The sequence below is a fragment of the Pogoniulus pusillus genome, chromosome 18 (genome assembly GCF_015220805.1).
Source record: "Pogoniulus pusillus isolate bPogPus1 chromosome 18, bPogPus1.pri, whole genome shotgun sequence".
NCBI lineage: Eukaryota > Metazoa > Chordata > Aves > Piciformes > Lybiidae > Pogoniulus > Pogoniulus pusillus.
Genome location: NC_087281.1, coordinates 9,685,017 through 9,708,874, shown reverse-complemented (window position 1 = coordinate 9,708,874; position 23,858 = coordinate 9,685,017). Strand labels below are relative to the sequence as shown.

At 44.6% G+C, this 23,858-nt stretch overlaps 1 protein-coding gene across 4 annotated transcripts in view; it reads left to right on the top strand.

The window, feature by feature from the left end:
- TTC7A (tetratricopeptide repeat domain 7A) overlaps positions 1 to 23,858 on the top strand; it is a 180,431-nt gene that overhangs the window by 126,564 nt on the left and 30,009 nt on the right. For all 4 annotated transcript variants that reach the window (XM_064158360.1, XM_064158358.1, XM_064158359.1 and 1 more), the window contains 2 exons: positions 2,110 to 2,244; positions 15,095 to 15,297. In XM_064158360.1, coding sequence (XP_064014430.1) covers positions 2,110 to 2,244; positions 15,095 to 15,297 — 338 coding nt within the window. The remainder of the gene's footprint in view (positions 1 to 2,109; positions 2,245 to 15,094; positions 15,298 to 23,858) is intronic.

Below are 23,858 nucleotides of genomic sequence, written 5' to 3'. Positions count from 1 at the left end.
AACAGCTCCAGGGATGGCGACTCCACCAGTCACAGTGGCTCTCCAGAGAAAGCTTATCAACCTTAAAGTCACATTAAACCTATATATATTATAGTATTTCTTTCCCAAAGCTTTAAGAAGCCAGCTCTGAAATCTCATTTTGTAGCTTCTTATTTTGTTACCATCCTCTTGGTACCTCTCTGGGAGGTCAGCTCACCTGTATAATCCTGCTTGCTGGATCTCTGCCCATGCATTCATCCTGGGAGTTACATTTGATGTGATGTTTTGTCTCAGAGATGTGGGCACCAAGGGCTTTATTCCTATCTAAATGTTGCAGCACATACTAAAGGTAAATTTAGTCAAAGCACCTGCCTCTCTGCCCTCCAATGAAAAAGCACTGATGGCACTTGAAAGGTGTGTGCTGTGTGAAGAGTGCCAAGCTACTCTGTAATGCTGTAGTAAGATTTCACATTAGTGGGCCATATTTTATGACTGTGTGGTGGCAGTGTGCTTATAAAACAGTTTACTAATACATATTCATGGTAATACTTATTAGTATAATCCTTCTGGAGGCACTGCTGAGACAGAAGAATAACAAAGAGATGATTGGGTATAATCAACACAGATTCACCAAGGGCAAATTGTTCTTGACAAACCTGGTGAAGCCTATGAAAAGAGATGAGGGGCAAGCAGCTGACATCATCAACCCAGACCTAAGCAAAGCCTTTTACCCTTCCCCACATGACATCCTGGTCTTCAAACTGGTAAAATATGGGGTTGATGGAAGGAGAACTCAATGAATAAAGAACTGGCTTGACAGCTGCATCCACAGAGTGGCTGTCAATGCTTCCCTGTCCAAGTGGAGGCCAGTGACAAGTGGAGTCCCTCAAGGATCAGTACTGGGACCAGTCTTGTTTAACATCTTCATCGGTAACAGGGACAGTGGCATTGAGTGTACCCTCAACAACTTCACTTCCAACACCAAGCTGTATGGTGCAGCTGACATGCTGAAGGGAAGGGATCCATCCAGAGGGACCTTGACAGGTTGGAGAGGGTCCAAGCCAACCTCATGAGATTCAACAAGACCAAGTGCAGGGTCCTGCATCTGGGTTGGGACTATCCCAGGCACTGATATTGGCTGGGCAGTGACTGGCTTGACAGCCCCGGAGGAGAGGGCTTGGGGGTGCTAGTGGACAAGAATCTCAATATGAGCCACCAGTGTGCACTTGCAGCCCAGAGAGCCAGCTGTATCCTGGGCTGCATCAAGAGAAGTGTGGCCAGCAGGTCAAGGAAGGTGATTCTCCTCCTCTGGTGAGACCCCATCTGGATTACTGCATCCAATTCTGGAGCCCCTGTTACAAGAAAGTTATGGACATGCTGGAATGTGTCCAGAGAGGAGCCATGAGGATTATTAGAAGACTGGAATTCCTCTTCTATGGAGACAAACTAAGAGAGTTGGGGCTCTGAGGAGACCTTATTGTGGCCTTCCAGTATCTGAAGGGGGCCTAAAGGAAAGCTGGGGAGGGACTTTTTAGGATGTTGGGCAGTGACAGGACTGGGGGGAATGGAGCAAAACTAGAACGGGGATTGGATTGGATGTTAGGAAGAAGTTCTTCACCATGAGGGTGGGTGGTGAGACACTGGAATAGGTGCCCAGGATGTTGGTGGAAGCCCCATCCCTGGAGGTCTTTTAAGGCCAGGCTGGATGAGGCTCTGAGCAACCTGATCTAGTGTGAGGTGTCCCTGCCCATGGCAGGGGGGTTGGAAGTAGATGATCTTTGAGGTCCCTCCCAACCCTGACAATTGTGCGATTCTGTGAAATATTTGATGGTAGTGTTCTGCTTTTCAGTGAGCAAAATACAGTTACTTCCTTGGTGAACACTAAGCAGACCTTTATAAAATTACTGTCTGTCTCTTAATTCACTTGTTTGAGCTGCAGGTAATTTAATGGTGTAACCTAACCTTTTGTAAAGCATGGTTCTCTAGTTTTTCATGCCAGAATTCTGTGGAGTTCTTAATGCATAAATCTGATTCAGTGAGCAGAGCCCCACACCTGCTGCCTTAATGAGTCAAAGTAATACCCCAAAGAAGTTGAAAATGCATTATTATTCTCATTTGTTTGGACCACAGGTTCACAGCGAGCCTCCTCCCTTGCTGCATCAAGAATGGAACAGGCCATGTCAGAAATAACTATGCAGAGCAGTGCAATAAAGCAGGGACCACAGCAGCTGTGGACAGTTCTTCAACAAATTTGGCTGCAAGCTGGTAAGTCCTGAACGATCTCCACATTTTTTCCTCCAGCAGTGGGTACAATTACATAAGTATTAACAGGATATTTGAAATCAGCAGTTGCAGATCACCAGGGGAAATTTAGGCTTGAGGTGAGGAGAAAGTTCTTCACTGAGAGAGTCATTGGACACTGGAATGGGCTGCCCGGGGAGGTGGTGGAGTCGCTGTCCCTGGGGCTGTTCAAGGCAGGATTGGACGTGGCACTTGGTGCCATGGTCTAGCCTTGAGCTCTGTGGTAAAGGGTTGGACTTGATGATCTATGAGATCTCTTCCAACCTTGGTGATGCTGTGATACTGTGATACCTTATTCCAGCAGAAAATCTGCCTATCCCAAAGAGATTTTGAAATACCACTTACTTGATTCAGTAGAACAGAACAAAAGATACTGGGATGCTATGATTTTTTCCAACCTAACTCTGTTTTTTCATAGCACACAGAATATTTTAGTCATCACTAAAGTATGTTTCTAAAAGAAAAGAGTAGGTAGTTGATACAGACAATTAATTCTCCTTTTCCTATGTGCTTCCCTGTGGTAAGACTGGACAAACCATGTATTAAATGTTACTCAGAGTGTGAACTTTCCAGTCTTTGCTGAGTTTTAGGTGAAAATTGTTCAAAAGATCAAATACCCCACTCATTTTATCCTTGACTGTTTTAATCTCCCAAGGATTTGTAGGTTTCATGTCAGTTCGAGACACTCATGCAGGGATGCTACAGCAGAGCACATGAAGGGAAAAGAGAACAGTGAGAGGGAACTCTGTCTGGAAGAAATCTCCTAAATCTCTAGCCGGTTTAATGTAGGACACTCGGTGAGGATCAGAGTTGCCCAGCACATTCTGTCATTGTCATTCAAATAAGGAGGAACAAGGAAGGTGTGGGGGCACTACTGAATGAGGAGGCAGCCTTGATAATTGAGGATGCAGAGAAGGTAGAGTTGCTGAATGCCTTCTTTGCTTCAGTCTTTACACCTAAGGCTGAGCTCTCCTATGTACTTCAGACCCTGGATGAAGGAGAGGAAGCCTGGAGGAGGGAATATCCCCCACTGGTCACTGCAGACTGGGTTAGGGATCAGTTATACAAATTAAACATTAACAAGTCTATGGGTCCTGATGAGATGCACCCAAGGGTGCTGAGAGAACTGGCTGATGTTATCTCTCTACCACTCTCCATCATCTTTGCCAAATCATGGCTGACAGGAGAGGTGCCTGAGGACTGGGGGAGAGCCAATGACACTCCAGTCTTCAAAAAAGGCACGAGAGAGGTTCCAGGAAACTATGGACCAGGCAGCCTCACCTCCATCCCTGGAAAAATGATGGAGCAGCTCCTGCTGGAGGGCATCTCAAGGAAGAGAAGAAGGTTATCAGTAGTAGTCAGCATGGATTTACTAAGGGGAAGTCATGTTTAACTAACCTGATAGCATTCTATGATGCCATAACTGAATGGGTAGAGTCAGGGAAACCAGTGGATGTAGTCTACCTTGAGCTTAGCAAGGCCTTTGACACCATCTCCCATGACATTTTAGTGAGCAAGCTGAGGAAGTGTGGGATGGAAGAGCAGGCAGTGAGGTGGGTTAGGAACTGGTTGCAAGATAGAGTTCAGAGGGTGGTGATCAATGGTGCCAGGTCCAGCTGGAGAGCTGTGACTAGTGGTGTCCCCCCAGGATCAGTGCTGGGGCCAGTCCTGTTCAACATCAATGACATTGGTGAGGGCACAGACAGACAGAGTCTGCCTAGCAAGTTTGCTGATGACACCAAGCTGGGAGGCTTGGCTGATACAGCCAAAAACTGTGTGGCCATCCAGAGAGACCTGGGCAGACTGAGAGCTGGGCACAGAGGAACCAGATGAAGTTCAACAAGGGCAAGTGCAGAGTCCTGTATCTGGGGAGGAATAACAAACTCCACCAGTCGAGGCTGGGAGGTGATCTGCTGGAGAGCAGCCCTGCGGAGAGGGACCTGGGGGTGCTGGTGGCTAACAAGTTACCCATGGCACAGCAATGTGCCCTTGTGGCCAAGAAGGCCAATGGGATCCTGGGGTGTATTAGGAGGAGTGTGTCCAGCAGATCAAGGGAGGTTCTCCTCCCCCTCTACTCCACCCTGGTGAGACCTCATCTTGAATACTGTGTTCAGTTTTGGGCTCCCCAGTTGAAGAGGGACAGGGATCTGCTGGAGAGGGTCCAGCGGAGGGCTACTGGGATGGTTAGGGGACAGGAGGACACTGCCTGATGAGGAGAGGCTGAGGGACCTGGGGCTGTTTAGTCTGGAGAAGACTTGGAGGGGATTTGATAAATGTCTATAAGTATCTGAAGGCTGCCAGGAGAGGGGGGACAGGCTCTGCTCACTGCTCCCTGGGATAGGACAAGGAGCAATGGGTATAAGTTGCAGTACAAGAGGTTCTCCCTCAACACAAGGGTCAGCTTCTTTACTGTAAGGGTCACAGAGCACTGGCACAGGCTCCCTAGGGATGTCGTGGAGTCTCCTTCTCTGGAGCCTTTCAAGGCCTGTCTGGATGTGTTCCTGTGTGATCTGTGTTAGATAGGATTGTCCTGCTGTGGCAGGGGTGTTGGACTGGATGATCTCTTTGAGTCTCTTCCAACCCCTGATATCCTATGATCCTATGATCCCAGGAGCAATAGAGTTCTGACCCTGCCGTTTTGCTTTTAAGATACTCAGCTTTTCTTCCACAACAGGATCCAGAGTTGTGCACCTGAAATTATATTTGAGTGCTGTGACTGCTTCTTAGATGCCTCTGCTAACATTAGCAATTTTTAAAAGTATTTAAAAAGCAGAGTCCATTGGAACCTTGCTGCTAATTTGCTATTCCACATGCAGGAGAGCCTTGCACATTCTCATTTAGCTGATCTGTACCATTGGCAATTGTCACATAAAATCTGGCAGCCTCACCCTACTTCTCACACAGATTTTTATAGCAGTTTTTGTGGGCCATTTCCTAACAATGGGAAGTGTGAAATATGTGACATCCTTCGTGTTACAGTTTGACAGCTAAAGAACAAAAGGAACCTCACTCAATGCGTCATTCCTTAAGTTAATTGCGTGTCCTCTTAATGACTTGTGCATGTGTAAATTTCGATGGTGTGTGGTTGGCTTCAAAATCATTAGCAGTGTTCTGCTTTATTCAGTTTAGGCTCCTGATTTAAGGCAGGTGGGGCAGCAAAAAAAATGGAGTTTGATGAGAAGTCAGGTGTCTGCTGTCCTCATCCTGCAGATAGCTCTAGGCAGTTTACATTGCTGCTGCTGTGTGGAAAGATAAAAGTAATAAAGGCTTAGTGCTTGCTGTGACCTAGCTGTGAATTGCTGTTATTACTTTTCAGTGTAAATTGTGTCTTTCTCAAAGGTGTTAATTAATTCTTTTAGATAGAGTTTATTTTTGCAACTTTTCTGTCTTGCTCAATTATGTTTTAGAGCTATCAGGGTTTTGTTTTTTTTTCTTAAATCTTTGCTTTGTTTCATGCTAACTTTTAACTGGGTTTGAATCAGGATTGATATTCTGAAAATCTGTACTGCAACTGCTGTGTAATTTCGTTACTGAAGTCAGTTATTGTTACGGATGCAGCTTAATGAGCTCTTGGTGAGGTACTGCTCATCCTCTTCTCACACTAATGTGGATGTGCCTGTATTCTGGTATCCTGAGGGATAAAGGAGAGATGTAGGTATTTTGGGTAGTCTTTACTCTCTGAAGAGAAGGGCACAGCACCTGAATAATTAGAGGACTTCTTGGAAGTGAATCACATCTTACACTGTCCTTAGTGAGTGCAGTAGTCCAAAATGGTGTCACTGACCCTCTGTACTTTCCCATCTAGAAGGAGGGGAAAGGAGGAACTGCTATAGTCATAATAAGTTAGTAACTTTCAAACCAGATATGAAATGAACAGCCAATTAAACAGAACTGCATGGTTAGGAGCGGTTGGGGTAATCACATGCTTTTGTGTTACAGTTCACCCCTGTGCTGGTTTGAGGCTAATTGGAATATTTTAATGAGAGCAATTAGATCATTGGTTACAAAAAGAAAATCATGATGAAGTCTGTGTCATTCATTGCTTTGCTGAAAGGCATAAAAAGACAAAATCTAAACAATTTGTCCCACTTTGTTCTGGGACACTGCTTCTCTTCACTTCTCCTTCGATCCACTCTAATCTCTTCCACTCACCTTGGCTAACACGTAAGCTTTGCTGGTTGTTTTGGTTTCTGTCTGGGGAGGAAGAGAGAAAAAGAGAGGCTTTGATTGCTTTCTTGGCAATTTCTTTGTCCAGGAGGGGATTTGGATTTCCATATTATTTCTAATTTGTATATGATAGTAAATACTTGTGTATATATATAAATATTGTATATATGCTTGGAAATTTTGCCTTGCCGTAAATATAACTTTATCTTACTTCCAAGCTCTCTGAGCTCATCTGGTAAATTTCAATAATGTGAGGACAGAAGTTCCTAACCCACCCCAATCCCACAGTTAAGAGCCGTGGAAAGCAACAGGCAAGTAACATATCAGTTCTGATGCCTGGTCCAGTGCCTTCATATTCATGACAGAGTTGCATCAATATGCTGTAGATTTCTAACAGGCTTGTCCTTTTTCAGGCAGTGAGTCATCTTGTGGCCCCAGGCAAGCTGCCTAACTCTTTCATACCTCAGTGTCCTATCTCTAAAGGGAAAAAATGTTAATCTGCCTTTGGGAAATGACTCATGTATTGTTTTTGTTGTCCTTAACCCTTTAACCTTTCTTTGTGTGAATCATAAATCTTTAGATAAAATGATTACAATTTCCTAACCTCATACTACTGTAAGTTTTTATAACAAAGCATCCATCCTTTTCAAACACCGAGAGGATGCAGCCTGCTCTGTCTCTGTGTGTGGCTATGAACACCAGGCTGTTGCTGTGGCTGGGCTCTGTTAGTGTCTGTATCCCAAGGCATGAAAATGAATGGTACCAATTTGATTTGGTCAGAGCTTTCTGAACTTAGGTTAGAAAGGGGTATACAAAATCAGCTATCCCATAGCTATGTGAGGCTGTTCTTGCAGCCCTCCAGCAGCCAGGCCAGGCTACAAAGCCAACATACACTTGCAAAAGGTATGGGTGGTAACTATCAAATGGTGTTTAGGGGAATCCTTACTGTATCGTCCTCTACCTGCAGCTGCAGTAGGAGCTCCTCTCTTGTGAAGAAGCATCCTCAGTCCCTTGGAGCTGCTGGAGAGCCCTTGTTATGCTCCAAATGGATCTCAATTAGCACCTTTAATATCGGCTGAAGGCAAGGCTGTCAACCTTGTGCAAGTAGTTAATCTCTTTAGTGCTGTGATAAAGGTATTTACTGTGCACATAAGAAGAAGTCCTAGACTTAGTGGGTTTAATTGTAACTTTTCTGGGTTTATGACCAACACAACTGAACAGGGAAGATAATAAGGGAGGAGTTCTGGAAGTGCAGCTGCTAAATCCAATTGTTCTGCACTGTAACGAATGCTGCACCTTGACTTTTGCTGCAACAATGCTTAATAAACTTTGACAAGCTAATTTGTTAAAACTTTAAGCAACCAAATAGCTACTTGAGGAGCCTGTGGTCTGTGGAAAAGGTCCTCTTCTTTGCTTTCACACAACAAAATAGGACTGTGAATTCTCACTGTTAATCTTAAGTCCAGCCATCTCTTTTAGGGTCTGCTGGAGTACAGTCAGGGAATATAGCAGATTTCCTCAGTGGGCTTCCATATCTTCCTGTTTTCCCTACAGGTAGTTACAGTTACCTTTGGAAGAGTAGGAGTTCTGCTGTTCCCAAAGCCTAGAGAGGTTGTCCACTCCCTACAGTGGGCATGCTTAGAACGCTAATGAGCATGCTTTGTTTTGAAGTGTTCTACAGCAAAGACTCTTAGCACAGCTTGTCTGGTCCCTTTTAACAGTAGCACCTTAGTCCCCTTGAATCTAATGGCTTCTTAAAAGGAGAAAGTCATTTCACTAGACTTCAACATTAATTAGTCTAAAGCTTGTTCTTGGCCTCAGTTCTGAGAAACTGCTTGTTTCAGGCAGTACTCAGGAAGGATGCTGCAGGGTACGTGCTCCAGAAGAAGGTGGCTCACATGCTCATTTCTCCCTGTTCTGCTTTTCATGAATGAGAGCTTGATTTCAGCTTTGAGAGAAGAGACTCGGTGGCACTTACAGTGCTTGTTAACTCCTTCCACCTCTTGTTGCAGGAAGAGCTGAAAGAGGAATTGTGGAGATCAGTGGTTGTAATGCTTCATGTGTTACCATGTCTAACTTAGTAACTATTTCTGCCCCTCAATTCATTTCAAAAATCATTCCAGTGCTCCTCAGTTTTGTTTAGAAAATACAACTGTGCTGTTTGTATGTAAGGAAAATGCACTCAGAATGGTTCAATTTTATTACTAAAGTTTACCTTCATTTGACTTTTTATAGGCTCACTTTTGACACAGAGCTAAGTCTGTCAGCAGTGGAAAGAAATAGTTTGATAGTTTTAAGCTCTTTTAAGCTCTTTTAATCTGAAGTAGGTGTGATTATATTTCCAGGCAGTAATAACCATATGCTTTATTTATCCCCAGGGCATTTTAGAATGCTGCAAGCCAGTTTTAATAAGGGTTCTAATATCCCAGCTCCTGATGCTATATTATTTTAAGCTTTACTTTTAACTACAATGTCCACTTTGTTTGTCTTTACTAGTACTTTATATCTGACAATTTAGCTTCTTGACTAACCCAGTACTTTACCAAATATGGCCACTCACAGCAGAGTAGGTCTGGTAATTTGATCTAGGATTGGCTAAATGCCTGCTAAGCAGCCTGTGAACCTCACCAGGTAGATCTAAGGCTAATTCAAAGGAGCATTTAAAGAAAAATTACCAGAGTAACTATTCCCTGTAGTCACAGAAGGGCTGGAGTGGACTATCTGCTGTCTCTCTTCACCATGCTGAAGTTCAGCCTAGGATAAACTATTGTCATGAACGTGCCACAAACAAGAAATGCACAGAGAGCCAGCCCAGCAGAGCACAGTGAGCTAATGGAAAAACATCTGCTCCCTCCAGTTCTGTACGGCAGGAACCCTTTTTTTTATCCCGTCACAAAATACTCGGGATTTATTTATTTTATTCTGTATGGGCCAAATCCTGGGGGAAAAAAAAAAGAGCTCTGTTACAGGAAATGGGCTTTGTTCCACGAGAATGTGCTGCTGCAGCCCGGGGGCTGGGATCTCCAAGCCCAGCTAGCCCAGAGCCGCACCGCAAGCAGCGCGGCAGGAGCCGGAGCGCCCCCAGGCACCTCCGCTGCCCCTCGGCTGGCCCAGCGCAGCTTCTGTTCGCCCAGCTTGCATGCGGGTGTTTCAGTGCTCTTCCTTCCCTGGAGCCTTTGGTGATCCTGAGCCCCGTCAGGTTGTTAGCTCTGATATTAAAGGTGTTGATCAGGTTTGGGGCAGAGCTTTACTGGCATTGCTAGAAAGCTGGGATCCGATGCTGTCCCATGATATGGCAGTAGCTGCTGAAGTTGTTGGCAGAGAACCCCATGTCACATAGAGGAACCACCTATCTTCTGGTGTTTCAAGTAATGTTTTGACTGTGCTATTTAGTATATAATTAGTTTAGGAGGGACATCAAGATGCTCAAGTGTGTCCAGAGAAGGGTGACAAGGCTGGTGAGAGACCTCCAGCACAAGCCCTACGAGGAGAGGCTGAGGGAGCTGGGATTGGTTAGCCTGGAGAAGAGGAGGCTCAGGGGTGACCTTATTGCTGTCTACAACTACCTGAGGGGTGGTTGTGGCCAGGGGGAGGTTGCTTTCTTCTCTCAGGTGGCCAGCACCAGAACGAGAGGACACAGCCTCAGGCTGCGCCAGGGGAAATTTAGGCTGGAGGTGAGGAGAAAGTTCTTCCCTGAGAGAGTCATTGGACACTGGAATGGGCTGCCCGGGGAGGTGGTGGAGTTGCCGTCCCTGGAGCTGTTCAAGGCAGGATTGGACGTGGCACTTGGTGCCATGGTCTAGCCTTGAGCTCTGTGGTAAAGGGTTGGACTTGATGATCTGTGAGGTCTCTTCCAACCCTGATGATACTGTGATACTGTGATGTAGCTTGTGGTAGTTCTGTGTCACTCCGAGCAACTTTCACTCTTAACACTGCATTTGTAAATACAGAAATCTAGTGACCATTTCCCCCCCTGTGAGACCCAAAACTTGGCAATTTAAAAGGCAGGGCCCCGAACTGCAGTTTATTACCAGTTATATGATGCAAAGCCAGCAGGATTGGAGGGTGTAAATCTACTGCCTCATTTGAAAGAGCAAGTGACTGAGCTTAGGTGGGCAGGAACATGTGGCAGGTTTTGGTCTTGATTTCTGTGTCAGAGGTTTGCATCAAATGAAATTATTGCAGTCAAGATACAGCTTGAGGCATCTTTCATCTAATCTGCCCATGAATTGGTAAGCTACTGCATGGCAGGGTGGTGTCATAACATGGAACAGTGACTAAACATCACCTGCCAGAAAGGAAAGGCAGTGAGGGAACCATTTATCAGAGTCAGTTCTGTTGCTGAAGCCCAAGCTGTCTCAGAGGGAGGGGGCTGCTGGCTATGGGCTGCTTTGGCAGCAAGCATTAATAGCTTGCGAAGGCAGATGATGTGGAACAGATATCATCTCCCTACACATTCTCACAAGTGCTTTCACCTTCTTAAACTGTGAGAGGGCAATGCCCCACTGTACCATCCTGCTGGGCATCTGGCTGCATTGCACTGGCCCATTTTCTTTGCAGTACCTTTTCTGGGCTGGACAAGAGCAGGTAAGTGCTTTAGCCCAAGTAGGCACACACAATCAAGCGATATGGAGCAGTTTACTTGTGGGAATTAGGTGCTCCATCTTGGATAAAAGCAAACAAGACTTGAAAGGAATGAATTCTCAGCTTTTGGGTTGTTCAGACTGTAGAAGTACATTTCAAATCTGCTTGATTTTTTTTGTTTTGCTAGAATTACAGCTGCTGCTGCTTTTGTGGTGACAAGCACAATCACTCCTGACACTGCACAATCACTCCTGACACTGCACAATCACTCCTGACACTGCTTTGAAACACTCAGGAAACAGGAAGTAGAATCAGTGTTCAAGGTGATGGCAAGCAGCTCTGTTCCTCAGACTAGCACTGTGATGCAGACATGACAAGATTACGCTGTTGTTATGTCTCTGAACTCCCTAACAGACCTCTGTCAAACTATTTATCTTGGGAACAAAAAAAAGGAGCCTGGCTGTAGGAGACCTGGCTTTGGCAGTGTTCTGGGAAGTGCTCTTGGTGTGTGCATTCGTTACTGCTCTGAAGAGTGAGTAGATAATATGCTTCTGGCAGTTCTCACTTGATTAAGGATCTTCACTGGAAATTATCTTAAATGCTCGCAGAAACAGCTGGAAGAACTAGGAGCTTGTACTGGGAGCTAATGATAATTTGACTTGAGATGTATGCTGCTCTTAAGGACTGGACCCAACATAAAGACCCTAACCTAGTATGAGTGGATGTCTAGTTGCAAGTCAAGATGAAGGATGCCATAGCCATGAGAGGAGACTGCAGTTGTTTGGAAGAGCAGCAGAGTAAACTGGATAGTACTGCAAGAATGCATAGAAAGGAAGTGTAAAATGAATATAAGAAAGAAATTAATGATGCTAGGCTGAACCTTGGAGTCTGCTCTGCTTGATAGTTGCTCATGGTCTCAGTGGGTGTAGGCTCAGGATTCAGATAGTGAATGAAAGGACACTCCTGCACAATTCATCCTATCTTTGCATACAGTGCATTGACTCAGCCCATAAGTATAGGTAAAAATGTGGAAATACTTCCAAATTGCTCCAAAAAGGTCGATAGGGGAAGTGATACATCCAGGATGATCATCTCTCTTAGCTCAGTAGCATTTAGGGAGCATCTGGTGGTACTTAGTTTAAAACAGAATGTAATTTGTTTAAGTTCTTACGAAGATGGTGTTAAATGAAAGAGAGCAAGGAAGCTTGCAAACCTTGGGGCTTCAAAGTTGTGAAGAATGTCAGTACCAGGAATGATGTAGTCCATCAGTTGGAGGCCCAGAAATGGTTTCCCTGAAGTGTTGAACCTTTCACACAATAAAAACTAAAGATCTTCTGTATCTATGTCAGCCTGAGGAATGGAACTGGGTGCCATGACCCTAAAACAGAACTTCCTCACAAAGGCTGCCAATTTGATTAGCATGATTAGGTGATAGGAGGAGATATGCTGAATAACCCAGTGGACAGGAAGCTGCTAACCCAGGTAAAGCAAGCTGCAGGTGTTGTAGCACTCTGAGTACTATTGAGGGGGAATCATTATTACCATGACAAATCCATTAATTCATTTTTTGGGTTTGATTTCTGCCTCTAGTTACGTTTTTATTCAGTGTTACATAAGCATATCTTGTTAACCTGTAAATAAAATGAGTATGTAATAGAAATGAGTTTACAGAAAACATTTTAATGCAGTCCTAAATGATTTTCCTTAATGTCTATTTTTAGCTGGGTGGATGCACTCCTTTTGTAACCCAAAGGCACCTCTCATTCTTTGTTATGCAAATTAAGCTTCCCACACTATTAAATCCTTTTTTATTGACTATCAAGCTCGCATAGAAACGGACTGAACTTTAATATGCCACATTACCATACAATAAAATACAATTTGTAGATCTTATTTAGGTTCTGTGTTGCAGCACTTCCTCTAAACATTTCTTATTTCAGAAGATTTACAGCCACTACTGAAAGACTTAAGTGCTCTCCATTTTGTATGCACTGAAACACCAACTGTGCATGATTTCACATCTAAACCCCCTTGCTCCCAGTTCTTTTCTGAAATGAAACAACCCACATTATATTGTAGTTGCTAATAGAGCTTTTAATATGGAAGTATCCAGAACTTTTGCTGACTTCAGATAGGGCCAGGATTTCACTCCTTCTTGTGTGCCATTAAATTTGTGCTAGCTTTGCAAATGAAGTGTTTATTGTCAAGCTTGGAAGCATCACTTTGTACATCTCTATCCTTATTATTGCCACATCCACAGCATCAGCTGCTATCATAGAATCAGCCAGGTTGGAAGAGACCTCCAAGATCATCCAGTCCAACCTAGCACCCAGCCCTAGCCAGTCTACTAGACCATGGCACCAAGTGCCTCATCCAGGCTTTTCTTGAATACTTTCAGGAACAGTGACTCCACCACCTCCCTGGGCAGCCCATTCCAATGCCAATCACTCTCTCTGGCAACAACTTCCTCCTAACATCCAGCCTAGACTTCCCCCTGCACAACTTGAGACTGTGTCCCCTTGTTCTGTTGCTGGTTGTCTGGCAGAAGAGACCAACCCCATCTGGCTACAACCTCCCTTCAGGTAGCTGTAGACAGCAATGAGGTCCCCCCTGAGCCTCCTCTTCTGCAGGCTAAACACCCCCAGCTCCCTCAGCCTCTCCTCATAGGGTTTGTGTTCCAGGCCCCTCACCAGCTTCGTTGCCCTTCTCTGGATATGTTCCAGCACCTCAACATCTCTCTTGAATTGAGCAGCCCAGAACTGGACACAGCACTCAAGGTGTGGCCTGACCAGTGCTGAGTACAGGGGCAGAATAACCTCCCTTGTCCTACTGGCCACACTGTTCCTGATCCAGGCCAGGATGCCATTGGCTCTCTTGGCCACCTGGGCACACTGCTGGCTCATCTTCAGCCTACTCTCTACCAGTACCCCCAGGTCCCTTTCTTCCTGGCTGCTCTCCAGCCACTCTGTCCCCAGCCTGCAGTGCTGCTTGGAGTTGTTGTGGCCAAAGTGTATAACCCTGCACTTGGCTTTGTTAAATCTCATCCCCTTGACCTCTGCCCACCCATCCAGCCTGTCCAGGTCCCTCTGCAGGGCTCTCCTACCTTCCAACAGATCAACACCTGCTCCTAGCTTGGCATCATCTGCAAACTTACTGATGCTGGACTCAATCCTCTGGTCCAGCTCATCAATAAAGATGTTGAACAGGACTGGGCCCAGCACTGATCCTTGGGGCACCCCACTGGTGTCTGTCAAAGGCCCCACAGATCAATGTGATCAAGGCGATGCCACATGGGCTCCACATGATTCAATGTGAATTATGCCAGAGATCATTTTGGCTCTCAATACATCCCTCGGGGCATAAGGCACACACCTACACATTAGCAGTCTCTTCCAAGCCCTCGGTTTTGTTTTTCTGTACAGTATATATGTGCATATGTGTATATATGTTTTTCTGTACAGTATATATGAGGAAGTAAATGTGCAAATACACAATATAAATAGGTGTCTGATAAAAGCCTTTTGATTTTAATAATCTCTAAAAAGTTAAGAGACAGCTATCTCATAAACTAGACAAGCACAGAGAAGCACTTTTAATCATCTTAAAATGTCAAAGGACTCTTCTGAATAAGTTGTCTAATGTCCAGTGCTGTCAGATGTATCCTGTTACTTTGACATGTTTAAAATTCTCAGTAGACAGTGATTCTGTTCTTTTTTTCCCTAGATTATTTGGAAATACATGATGGCTCAAAGTGGCTACCAGCCCTGCTTCCTCAGGGCTCGGTTCAGCACTGGAGAAATCCTTAAAGCCACCCTCTGTCAGAACAACACCTAAAGGTGTCTGTAAACATCTGTATAGAGCCCTTAGCATTGAAAAAAAGATCCATTCAGTGAATCCACTTGTGATAGTAATCACTAACCATAGTAGTAAGGAGTGTGTGGGATCATCACCTCAAGTTTTAATATGCTTAAGAAAGATGTTATGTAATTAATGTGAAGAAAGGTCTCTGACTTACTTTAATGATAGGGTGATTTTTGGCTTCTGTTTTTGTTTTGTTTTTCAGCTGAGCTCTTCATGGAACAGCAGCATCTCAAAGAAGCAGGCTTTTGTATCCAGGAGGCAGCTAGTCTTTTCCCCACATCTCATGCTGTACTGTACATGCGTGGGAGGCTCTCAGAGCTGAAAGGCAATTTGGAGGAGGCTAGGCAATTGTATGATGAAGCACTCACAGTGAATCCAGCTGGAGTGGAAATTATGCACAGCCTGGTGAGTTTGCAGGGTCTCAGCTCCATTTAAGTCTTTATGTTCCTGATTAACTGTAATAAGAGGGGGGAGGGCTCGTGCTTGCTCTGGGTGCCTTTGTCTTCCTAATCCTGAGAGCAAGTGAGTGTTCCAAGAATAAATTTGGTAGCTTAAGCCTCTATTTTAAGACTGGGTTGAATGTTTTTAACTGATTAGGACTTGTGTCAAGACTAAAGAATGTAATTGACAAAGGCCAGTAGTTTTGAATGTCTGCTTTGTCTTTTCTGCTTTTCCTCCTAACCGTTGTGCATTTTAAATAGGCATTACACTGGCGGTTGGCAGAGCCAAACTAAATAACTATGGAATACAGATATGTCATGGGTTTGGAAACTTTGAGCTAGAGTCTTGTGTCTACTCAAATCAAGGTGTACTGTGAGCTTGCGATCAAATGAATTTGGTATTGTCCTAAGCTGTGGTTGGGCTCCAGCCTTGAATGGGGACAGTGACTCTGCATTTGTGGTTTGTTTTTCTTAGTAACACTCCTATCCAGCAAGTATTTTTCTTGTTGCACCATCCCTGAAACAAACTTATTTACAGACACAGGGCTTAAAGAATAATAATAGTAATACAGCAAGCTTTGTGGAGAGCCAAAGCCCACATCTCTTATGTACCAGTGCATAAAGGGTGGTTACCAGGACAAAGGATAATAGGTGCAAGTTACTCCTGGAGATTCTGATTGGAATCCATAAGAAAGATTTTCACCATGAGTCCAGTTAGACAATGGAAAAATCTCCCAGTGGAAGTAATGGATTCCCCTGTACTGGACAGGTTTAAGACTTGGCTTGACTGGGTGCAGATCTCATTTCAATTACACTGTCACCTAGAAAGGTTGGGTTGTTGGAGTCCCTCCCAACCTGGTGTTCTGTGATTCTGTGAAATTAGAATAGTTAATCAACAAGGTGTCCTGTTAACCGTAGCCCTTACTAGATCTCTCTAGGATTTTAGAAGTCTTTCTTGACTAATGTAGTTTTTACAGGATTCTATATCCTCATAACTGCATTGTGTCTTTGCCAACAGATTTGTGATTCCTAGCATAGATTTGGACCTGATAAGGTTTGCAGGCAGCTCTAAAACTGAAGGTGTGGTATCAGTGCACAAGAGGACAAACATAAAGTGAAGTTACAGTAGAGAGAACCTACAGGCAAGGGATGAGATACTCGGTAAATAATAACTGTTCAGTGCAAACCCAGCAAATGAATAGCTGGTACATGTGTCAAAGGAAGGTTACAAAACTGCTATGTTACATCTCAGATTTATATCGAGCAATGATATTAGTTGCTGTGATTCAACCTTTACAAAATCAGTCAGTAAATACCTGGCAAGAGGGAATGACATTCTTTGCTCACTTAGTCATTGATATTAGAGCCTGCATCGAGTTAGATGCCAAGATGATGCTAATAGCTTTCCCTTTTCTCTTATGTTATGGACAGAACCACACACTTTGTCTTTCCATTGCAGTTGCTTGAAACTATGTTAATTTGGATAAAAATTTCTGCACATCTGAGATGCACATCTCTTCTGGCCCAGCTTACTTTGGAAAGTGCCACCCAACATGGCTTCACTATTTCTGAAAATAAGGCTAAAGAGGAGACCTTAAATGTTTCTGTGACATCTTCATTACTATCCTTTAGTATCTTCAGGTTTCATTTGGAGAGGATACAGCCTCAGGCTGCGCCAGGGGAAATTTAGGCTGGAGGTGAGGAGAAAGTTCTTCACTGAGAGAGTCATTGGACACTGGAATGGGCTGCCCGGGGAGGTGGTGGAGTCACCGTCCCTGGAGCTGTTCAAGGCAGGATTGGACGTGGCACTTGGTGCCATGGTCTAGCCTTGAGCTCTGTGGTAAAGGGTTGGACTTGATGATCTATGAGGTCTCTTCCAACCTTGATGATACTGTGATACTGTGTGATACTGTGAATGGGTCATCTTTGCTATGTATTAATGTGCTTCTAACCATACTTGAGAGAATCTTTCCTGAGTTATCCAAGTTTTAAAGCAAAACTTTAAAAACATTCCAAACATTTGGCCTTTCAAAAAGCCCTTTTTTACACTGGCTTAGCAAATATGTATTTCTGAAACCTCTAAGGAGTCTGTGAATGCTCATTCCTTTCAACCCCAGTGAAGTCCATCATCTCTAAGTCAAGGGATGTAAGTAAAGTTTAGGAGAGGTGAAAAAGAGTGAGATGGGGAACTTGGGAGCAGAGACTCAGAAGAGGAAAGATAAACTCAGTAACAAAATGAGATAAGGTTAGATAGAAAATAAGGTAAGATAAATAACGTTGGATAAGACTGGATAGATAAGAACAATGAGACTGGATTAAATAACCAGGCTGAGACACATGGGTTGGACATGTTGGAAAGGATGAATTAAAGGGCTTAGTCTGACAAGAAAGAAAAAGGAACATGATCCTGTACTCTATAGCCTTCAGTCTCCTTGTAACAGTACATTTTCCCATCATGGCATCAGCAAATATTTAGTGAAAATCACTTGCTTAAGCATGTGCCTCATCTCCTTTAGCTTGGCCATGGTGTCAGCCTGTCAAGATGCCATCTGGAGGGACCTTAAAATGCTGGAGAGAGCCCAAGCCAACCTCGTGAGGTTCAACCCAAGTGCAGGGTCCTGCATCCATACTGGGACAATCCCAAGCATCGATATAGGCTGGGCAGTGACTGGCTTGGGAGCAGCCCTGAGGAGAGGGACTTGGTGGTGCTGGTGGACAAGAAGCTCAACGTCAGCCACCAGTGTGCACTTGCAACCTAGAAAGCCAACTGTATACTGGGCTACATCAAGAGAAGTGTGACCACCAGGTTGAGAGAAGTGATTCTCCCCCTCTACTCTGCACTGGTGAGATCTCACCTGGAGTACTACATCCAGTTCTGGAGCCTCTGTTACAAGAAAGATATGGACATGCTGGAACATGTCCAGAGAGGAGCCATGAGGATGATCAGAGGGCTGGAGCTCCTGTCCTATGGAGACAGACAGAAAGAGCTGGGGCTGTTCAGTCTGGAGAAGGCTCTGAGGAGACCTTAATGTGGCCTTCCAGTATCTAAAGGGGGCCTACAAGAAAGCTGATGAGGGAGTTTTTTAGGATGTCAGATAGTGATAGGACTAGGGGGAATGGAGCAAAACTAGAAGTGGGTAGACTCAGATTGTATGTTTGGAAGGAGTTCTTCACCATGAGGGTAGTGAGACTCTGGAACGGGTTGCCCAGGGAGCCAGTGGAAGCCCCATCCCTGGAGGTCTTTCAAGGCCAGGATGGATGGAGCTCTGAGCAACCTGATCTGGTGTGAGACGTCCCTGACTGTGGCAGAGGAGTTGGAACTAGGTGATCCTTGGTGTCCCTTCCAGCCCTGACAATTCTATGACTCTCTAAGTTTACACCTGTGAGGTACCAAAAGGTCTGGTTTAGCTCAGCTGATATGAATCCTGGCAGTAGTTGCAGGATGCCTCATAACGTCATTCCTTTGTATACACTTCCAAAAGCTAGGAAATGACACATAACAAGTTAGAAGCATCTGATGAGTGCTATAGAAAAAGCCTGTAAAATTATTAATTTCAATCATTTTGCTTTCAGAGCAGAGATGGAATAATGTGCAGTAAACAAGACTTTTAGGGCTAGGCATCCAATAAAAGGAGCAAAAATAAAATACTGAATAGCTGCTACCTAAGTGATTCTGTCCTGTGTACTGAGTGACACAGTGTCCCCATGGAAAGCTTACCATTGGGTTTATGCAGTTGAGGATAAAATGTAATGAGTGGTAAATTCTCCTCCAGGCCATCATAAGAAGACTGAAAGCCTTTCTGAGATGTATATATTAGCCAAGTACTAGCTGTAATGTTATTGAAAACACAAATTCTTGAGTACAGTATGTTCAGTCCCCTACCAAAGGGAAATCTATGTCTTAGCTTATGCAACAGGCCAAACTAGATTATCAGCTACTTCCAAGTGGCTTCTAACTCACATACACTAGCAGCTGAAATTGAATTCACACATTTTGTTTCAGTGCTGATTACCCCAGACTTGGAGTAAATAATCTTCCCACTGTGGTAATGCCATTGTGATTACGTAGTAAATTTAGGGAAAGAAGATCTGATTATGAGAATTACTGTTTGACTTAGTGCAATTGCCATCCAACAGACCTAGTCCACTTGATGAGAAGACTGCTGTAGACAGTCACAATTCTCCCTAGTCCACTTGAAGAGAAGACTCTGCTGTAGACAGTCACAGTTCTCCCTAGTCCACTTGAAGAGAAGACTCTGCTGTAGACAGTCAATTCTCCCTAGTCCACTTGAAGAGAAGACTCTGCTGTAGGCAGTCACAATTCTTCCTAGTCCACTTTAAGAGAAGACTCTGCTGTAGGCAGTCACAATTCTTCCTAGTCCACTTTAAGAGAAGACTCTGCTGTAGGCAGTCACAATTCTTCCTAGTCCACTTGAAGAGAAGACTCTGCTGTAGACAGTCAATTCTCCCTAGTCCTCTTTAAGAGAAGACTCTGCTGTAGACAGTCACAATTCTCCCTAGTCCACTTGAAGAGAAAACTCTGTTGTAGACAGTCACAATTCTCCCTGGTGTATCAGCATCAATTAGCAAAGTAGTCTTGTCCCTTCCCCTGGGCTCTCTGAACTGGGTTGTCAAAGCTATAATTGGAAAATCCCAACCTGAAGAGCATTGCTAGCTTTAAGTGAAGGGCACACATCTAGCAATGAATGAGTCCACTGGGTGTCAATAAGTTCACTTTTACACAGGGTCAGGTCACCACCCTAAGAAGCAGAAGCTCTTTCCCTGTGTAGCTGAAATGGGTCGTGTTGTACTGTGACCGCAGAGTGTCCACAGTAGCTGTCAGATCAGTGTGCTTTGGGTATAAAGCGCATTGCTGCATCGAAGAGCGGCACTGCAGTGCTCAGCACATCTGATCAGGTGGGTAACACACTCTGCTTCACTTCAAGAGCTGTGAGCACCTGCTTAGGGAACCACAGGCATGTTGAAAATACCACATGGTTGTGTTGTTTCTTGCTAGCACTTGGTGTTTCTAAGTGATGCTGCAGGATTCTTAGGCCTGTATTAAGAATTACCAGTGGCCTTTACAAAGTAAATATTACTGGCTAATACCTGACCTAAGGAAGCACATTTGTTGAGGAGTTCTGTTTTCATTCTAAAAAACCCACATTAAATCAAGTTTTGGGGTTCTGGGGAGCATCTGCATGTACCAAAATACTCTGGTGAAGTGTAGGGCTACTAGTTTGGTTGGCCTGGATCAGGAACAGTGTGGCCAGTAGGATAAGGGAGGTTATTCTGCCCCTGTACTCAGCACTGGTCAGGCCACACCTTGAGTCCTGTGTCCAGTTGTGGACTCCTCGATTCAAGAGAGATGTTGAGGTGCTGGAATGTGTCCACAAAAGGGCAACAAAGCTGGTGAGGGGCCTGGAACACAAACCCTATGAGGAGAGGCTGAGGGAGCTGGGGGTGTATAGCCTGGAGAAGAGGAGGCTCAGGGGACACTTCATTGCTGTCTACAACTACCTGAAGGGAGGCTGTAGCCAGGTGGGGTTGGTCTCTTCTCCCAGGCAACCAGCAACAGGACACAGTCTCAAGTTGTGCCGGGGGAACTCTAGGCTGGATGTTAGGAGGAAGTTGTTGGCAGAGAGAGTGATTGGCATTGGAATGGGCTGCCCAGGGAGGTGGTGGAGTCACCATCACTGGAGGTGTTCAAGCAAAGCCTGGATGAGGCACTTAGTGCCATGGTCTAGTTGAGTGGCTAGGGCTGGGTGATAGGTTGGACTGGCTGATCTTGGAGGTCTCTTCCAACCTGCTTGATTCTATGATTCTATGAACAACTATTTGCTGTCAGCAGTAATCAGCTTGGCTTATCTCTTAGAAACCATACATACTGTAAGACCACAGCTCTCCAGGAAATGCAGCTTGCTACTTTTTTCCCCCTTTCTCCTTGTTTTGTCTCAGACTTTTCTGTCTTCCCTGTCTCTATTGGAACAGCCCTCTTCTTCTTTCCTTCCACATACTCATTCTGGGGCCAGCTTGCAAAGATCACAGAGCACTTCTCTAATTTCAGGGGTACTAATGGAGCTTCTGTTGAGGAGGTATCTTCACTGGTCCAGAAACTAAAGCCCATATCCCCATCTTACACTCTGACTAGTCACTCTCACTGTATGCTGATCTCTGACAGAATGATTCCAAACCAAGTAACTACAGCTTAGTTCTTCCAGAGTGTACCAACTTGGTTGTATAACATCACTGATATGCACAGGTTTGGGATGGTGGTAATAAAACTGACATGTGCCAAACCAAGTCAGAAAATATAACATAAGCTAGGGCAGCTGACATCTCCTTGTAAAGTGATACAGAAACCCACCTACCCCTTTGTTACTAGAGGAAGATATTTAAATCTGCTGATTCCCAGCCATGGGGCACTCAGTACTATTCTCCCTTTTGATTCAGAGGAGAGAATCAATGTGAGCATGTTAGACTTGAGTCCTAAAGATCTATACGAAATACTGCAAGATAAACTAAAAACACATGGAGATATCCAGAAGACTGCTGCCCAGCATGCACCTCACATAGCACTTAGTTGAGCTAGAGCAGTTTCCAACAAGTTTTAGTTCAGAAGTTCTTTTTTCAGAGGAGAACCCTGTATTTTAAAGGGAAGTTAATGGACACCCTCATTCCTGTCAGTGGGCCAGATTCGATGAAAACAACAAAGAAATGCCATCAAAAGGAAGAAGAAAAAGAATTGACTTGGCTCACACTTGTTTCTTATTGATTGCAGTGGAAGATTGTAATGATTCCTTACTTCTCTTGAAGGCTAAAGCAAGGTTGATAATGTTGTTATCAGAATGCCATGTAGCTGTCTGCACTGCCTGTCCCTCTGGTTGATACAAACCAAAGTGAAATACAGACTGGATTTTGTCTGGTGAGCTTCTGTGAAGATTAACATGGAGCACAACCTTCATCATGGATTTCTGTCTTCTGTTGTGACCACATAAATAGGTGTAAAACATAATCTAGAGAAAATGTATTTAATTTGTTAGAATCATAGAATGCTTGGAAAGAATCTTTAACAGTCCAACCCCAGCACAGTGAGCAGAGACTACATTAGGTTGCACAAAGCCCTCTCCAACCTGATATTGAATGTTTCCAGGGATGAGGCTTCTCCTACCTCTCTGGGAAACCTGTTCCAGTGTTTCACCACCCTCACTGTAAAAAAAATGGTTCCTTGTACCTAGTTTAGATCTACCTTCTTTATCCATGGCACAGCAATGTGCCCTTGTGGCCAAGAAAGCCAATGGGATCCTGGGGTATATTAAGAAGAGTGTGTCCAGCAGATCAACGGAGGTCCTCCTTCCCCTCTACTCTGCCCTGGTGTGACCTCATCTTGAGTACTGCATTCAGTTTTGGGCTCCCCAGTTGAAGAGGGACAGGGATCTGCTGGAGAAGGTCCAGCAGAGTGTTGCAGAAACCTGTTTAGCTTGCTGCAGGAAACGTGGTCAAGGCCCCACAGATCAGTGTGATCAAAGGCAATGCCACATGGACTCCAGACAATTCAATGTGAATTATGCCAGAGACCTTTATTGATCATTTCAGCTCTCAATATATCCCTCAGGACACAAAGCACACGCCTACACATGAGCATAATTAGTCAAGGACAACCCACTCCATCTGCATAAACCATGCCTTGTTATCTCATTAACGAGGTGTCTGTTATCTATCCCTTCTGAGATAAGGTAGCCAGCAGCTGGTGGGAACCAAGGTCAGCATCCACCTGTTACTATACTTCTTCACTTTGCATTCCCACAGCAGAGGGCTACAAGGATGATTAGGGGACTGGAGCACTGCCTGATGAGGAGAAGCTGAGGGACCTGGGGCTTTTAGTCTGGAGAAGAGAAGACTGAGAGGGGATTTAATAAATGTTTATAAATATCTGAGGGCTGGGGCTCAGGAGGGAGGGGACAGGCTCTGCTCACTTGTTCCTTGTGATAGGACAAGGAGCAATGGATGTAAACTGCAGCACAGGAGATTCCAGCTCAACACAAGGGGGACAGAATGAGAGGACAGTCTCAAGTTGTGCCAGGGGAGGTATAGGCTGGATATTAGGAGGAAGTTCTTCACAAAGGGAGTGATTTGCCACTGGAATGGGCTGCCCAGGGAGGTGGTGGAGGCACCGTCCCTGGAGATGTTCAAGAAAAGACTGGATGAGGCATTTAGTGCCATGGTCTAGTTGATTGGATAGGGCTGGCTGATAGATTGGACTGGCTGATCTTGGAGGTCTCTTCCAACCTGGTTGATTCTATGATTCTATGATGATTTTTTCTTTAGGTAAATACTAACCTTAACATTGTCACAACCATACTAGGTCAGACCAGAGATTCTACTAGGCCTTCTCTCCAACAGAGAAACATAAGAAAAGGAAAGGATGAAAGCAGGACAAGCACATATGGTACTTCTAAGGTTATGACTTCTCTCAGGGGTATCCTGAAGTAGATGTAGATTAGTAATTCACAGCAGGTTTCTCCT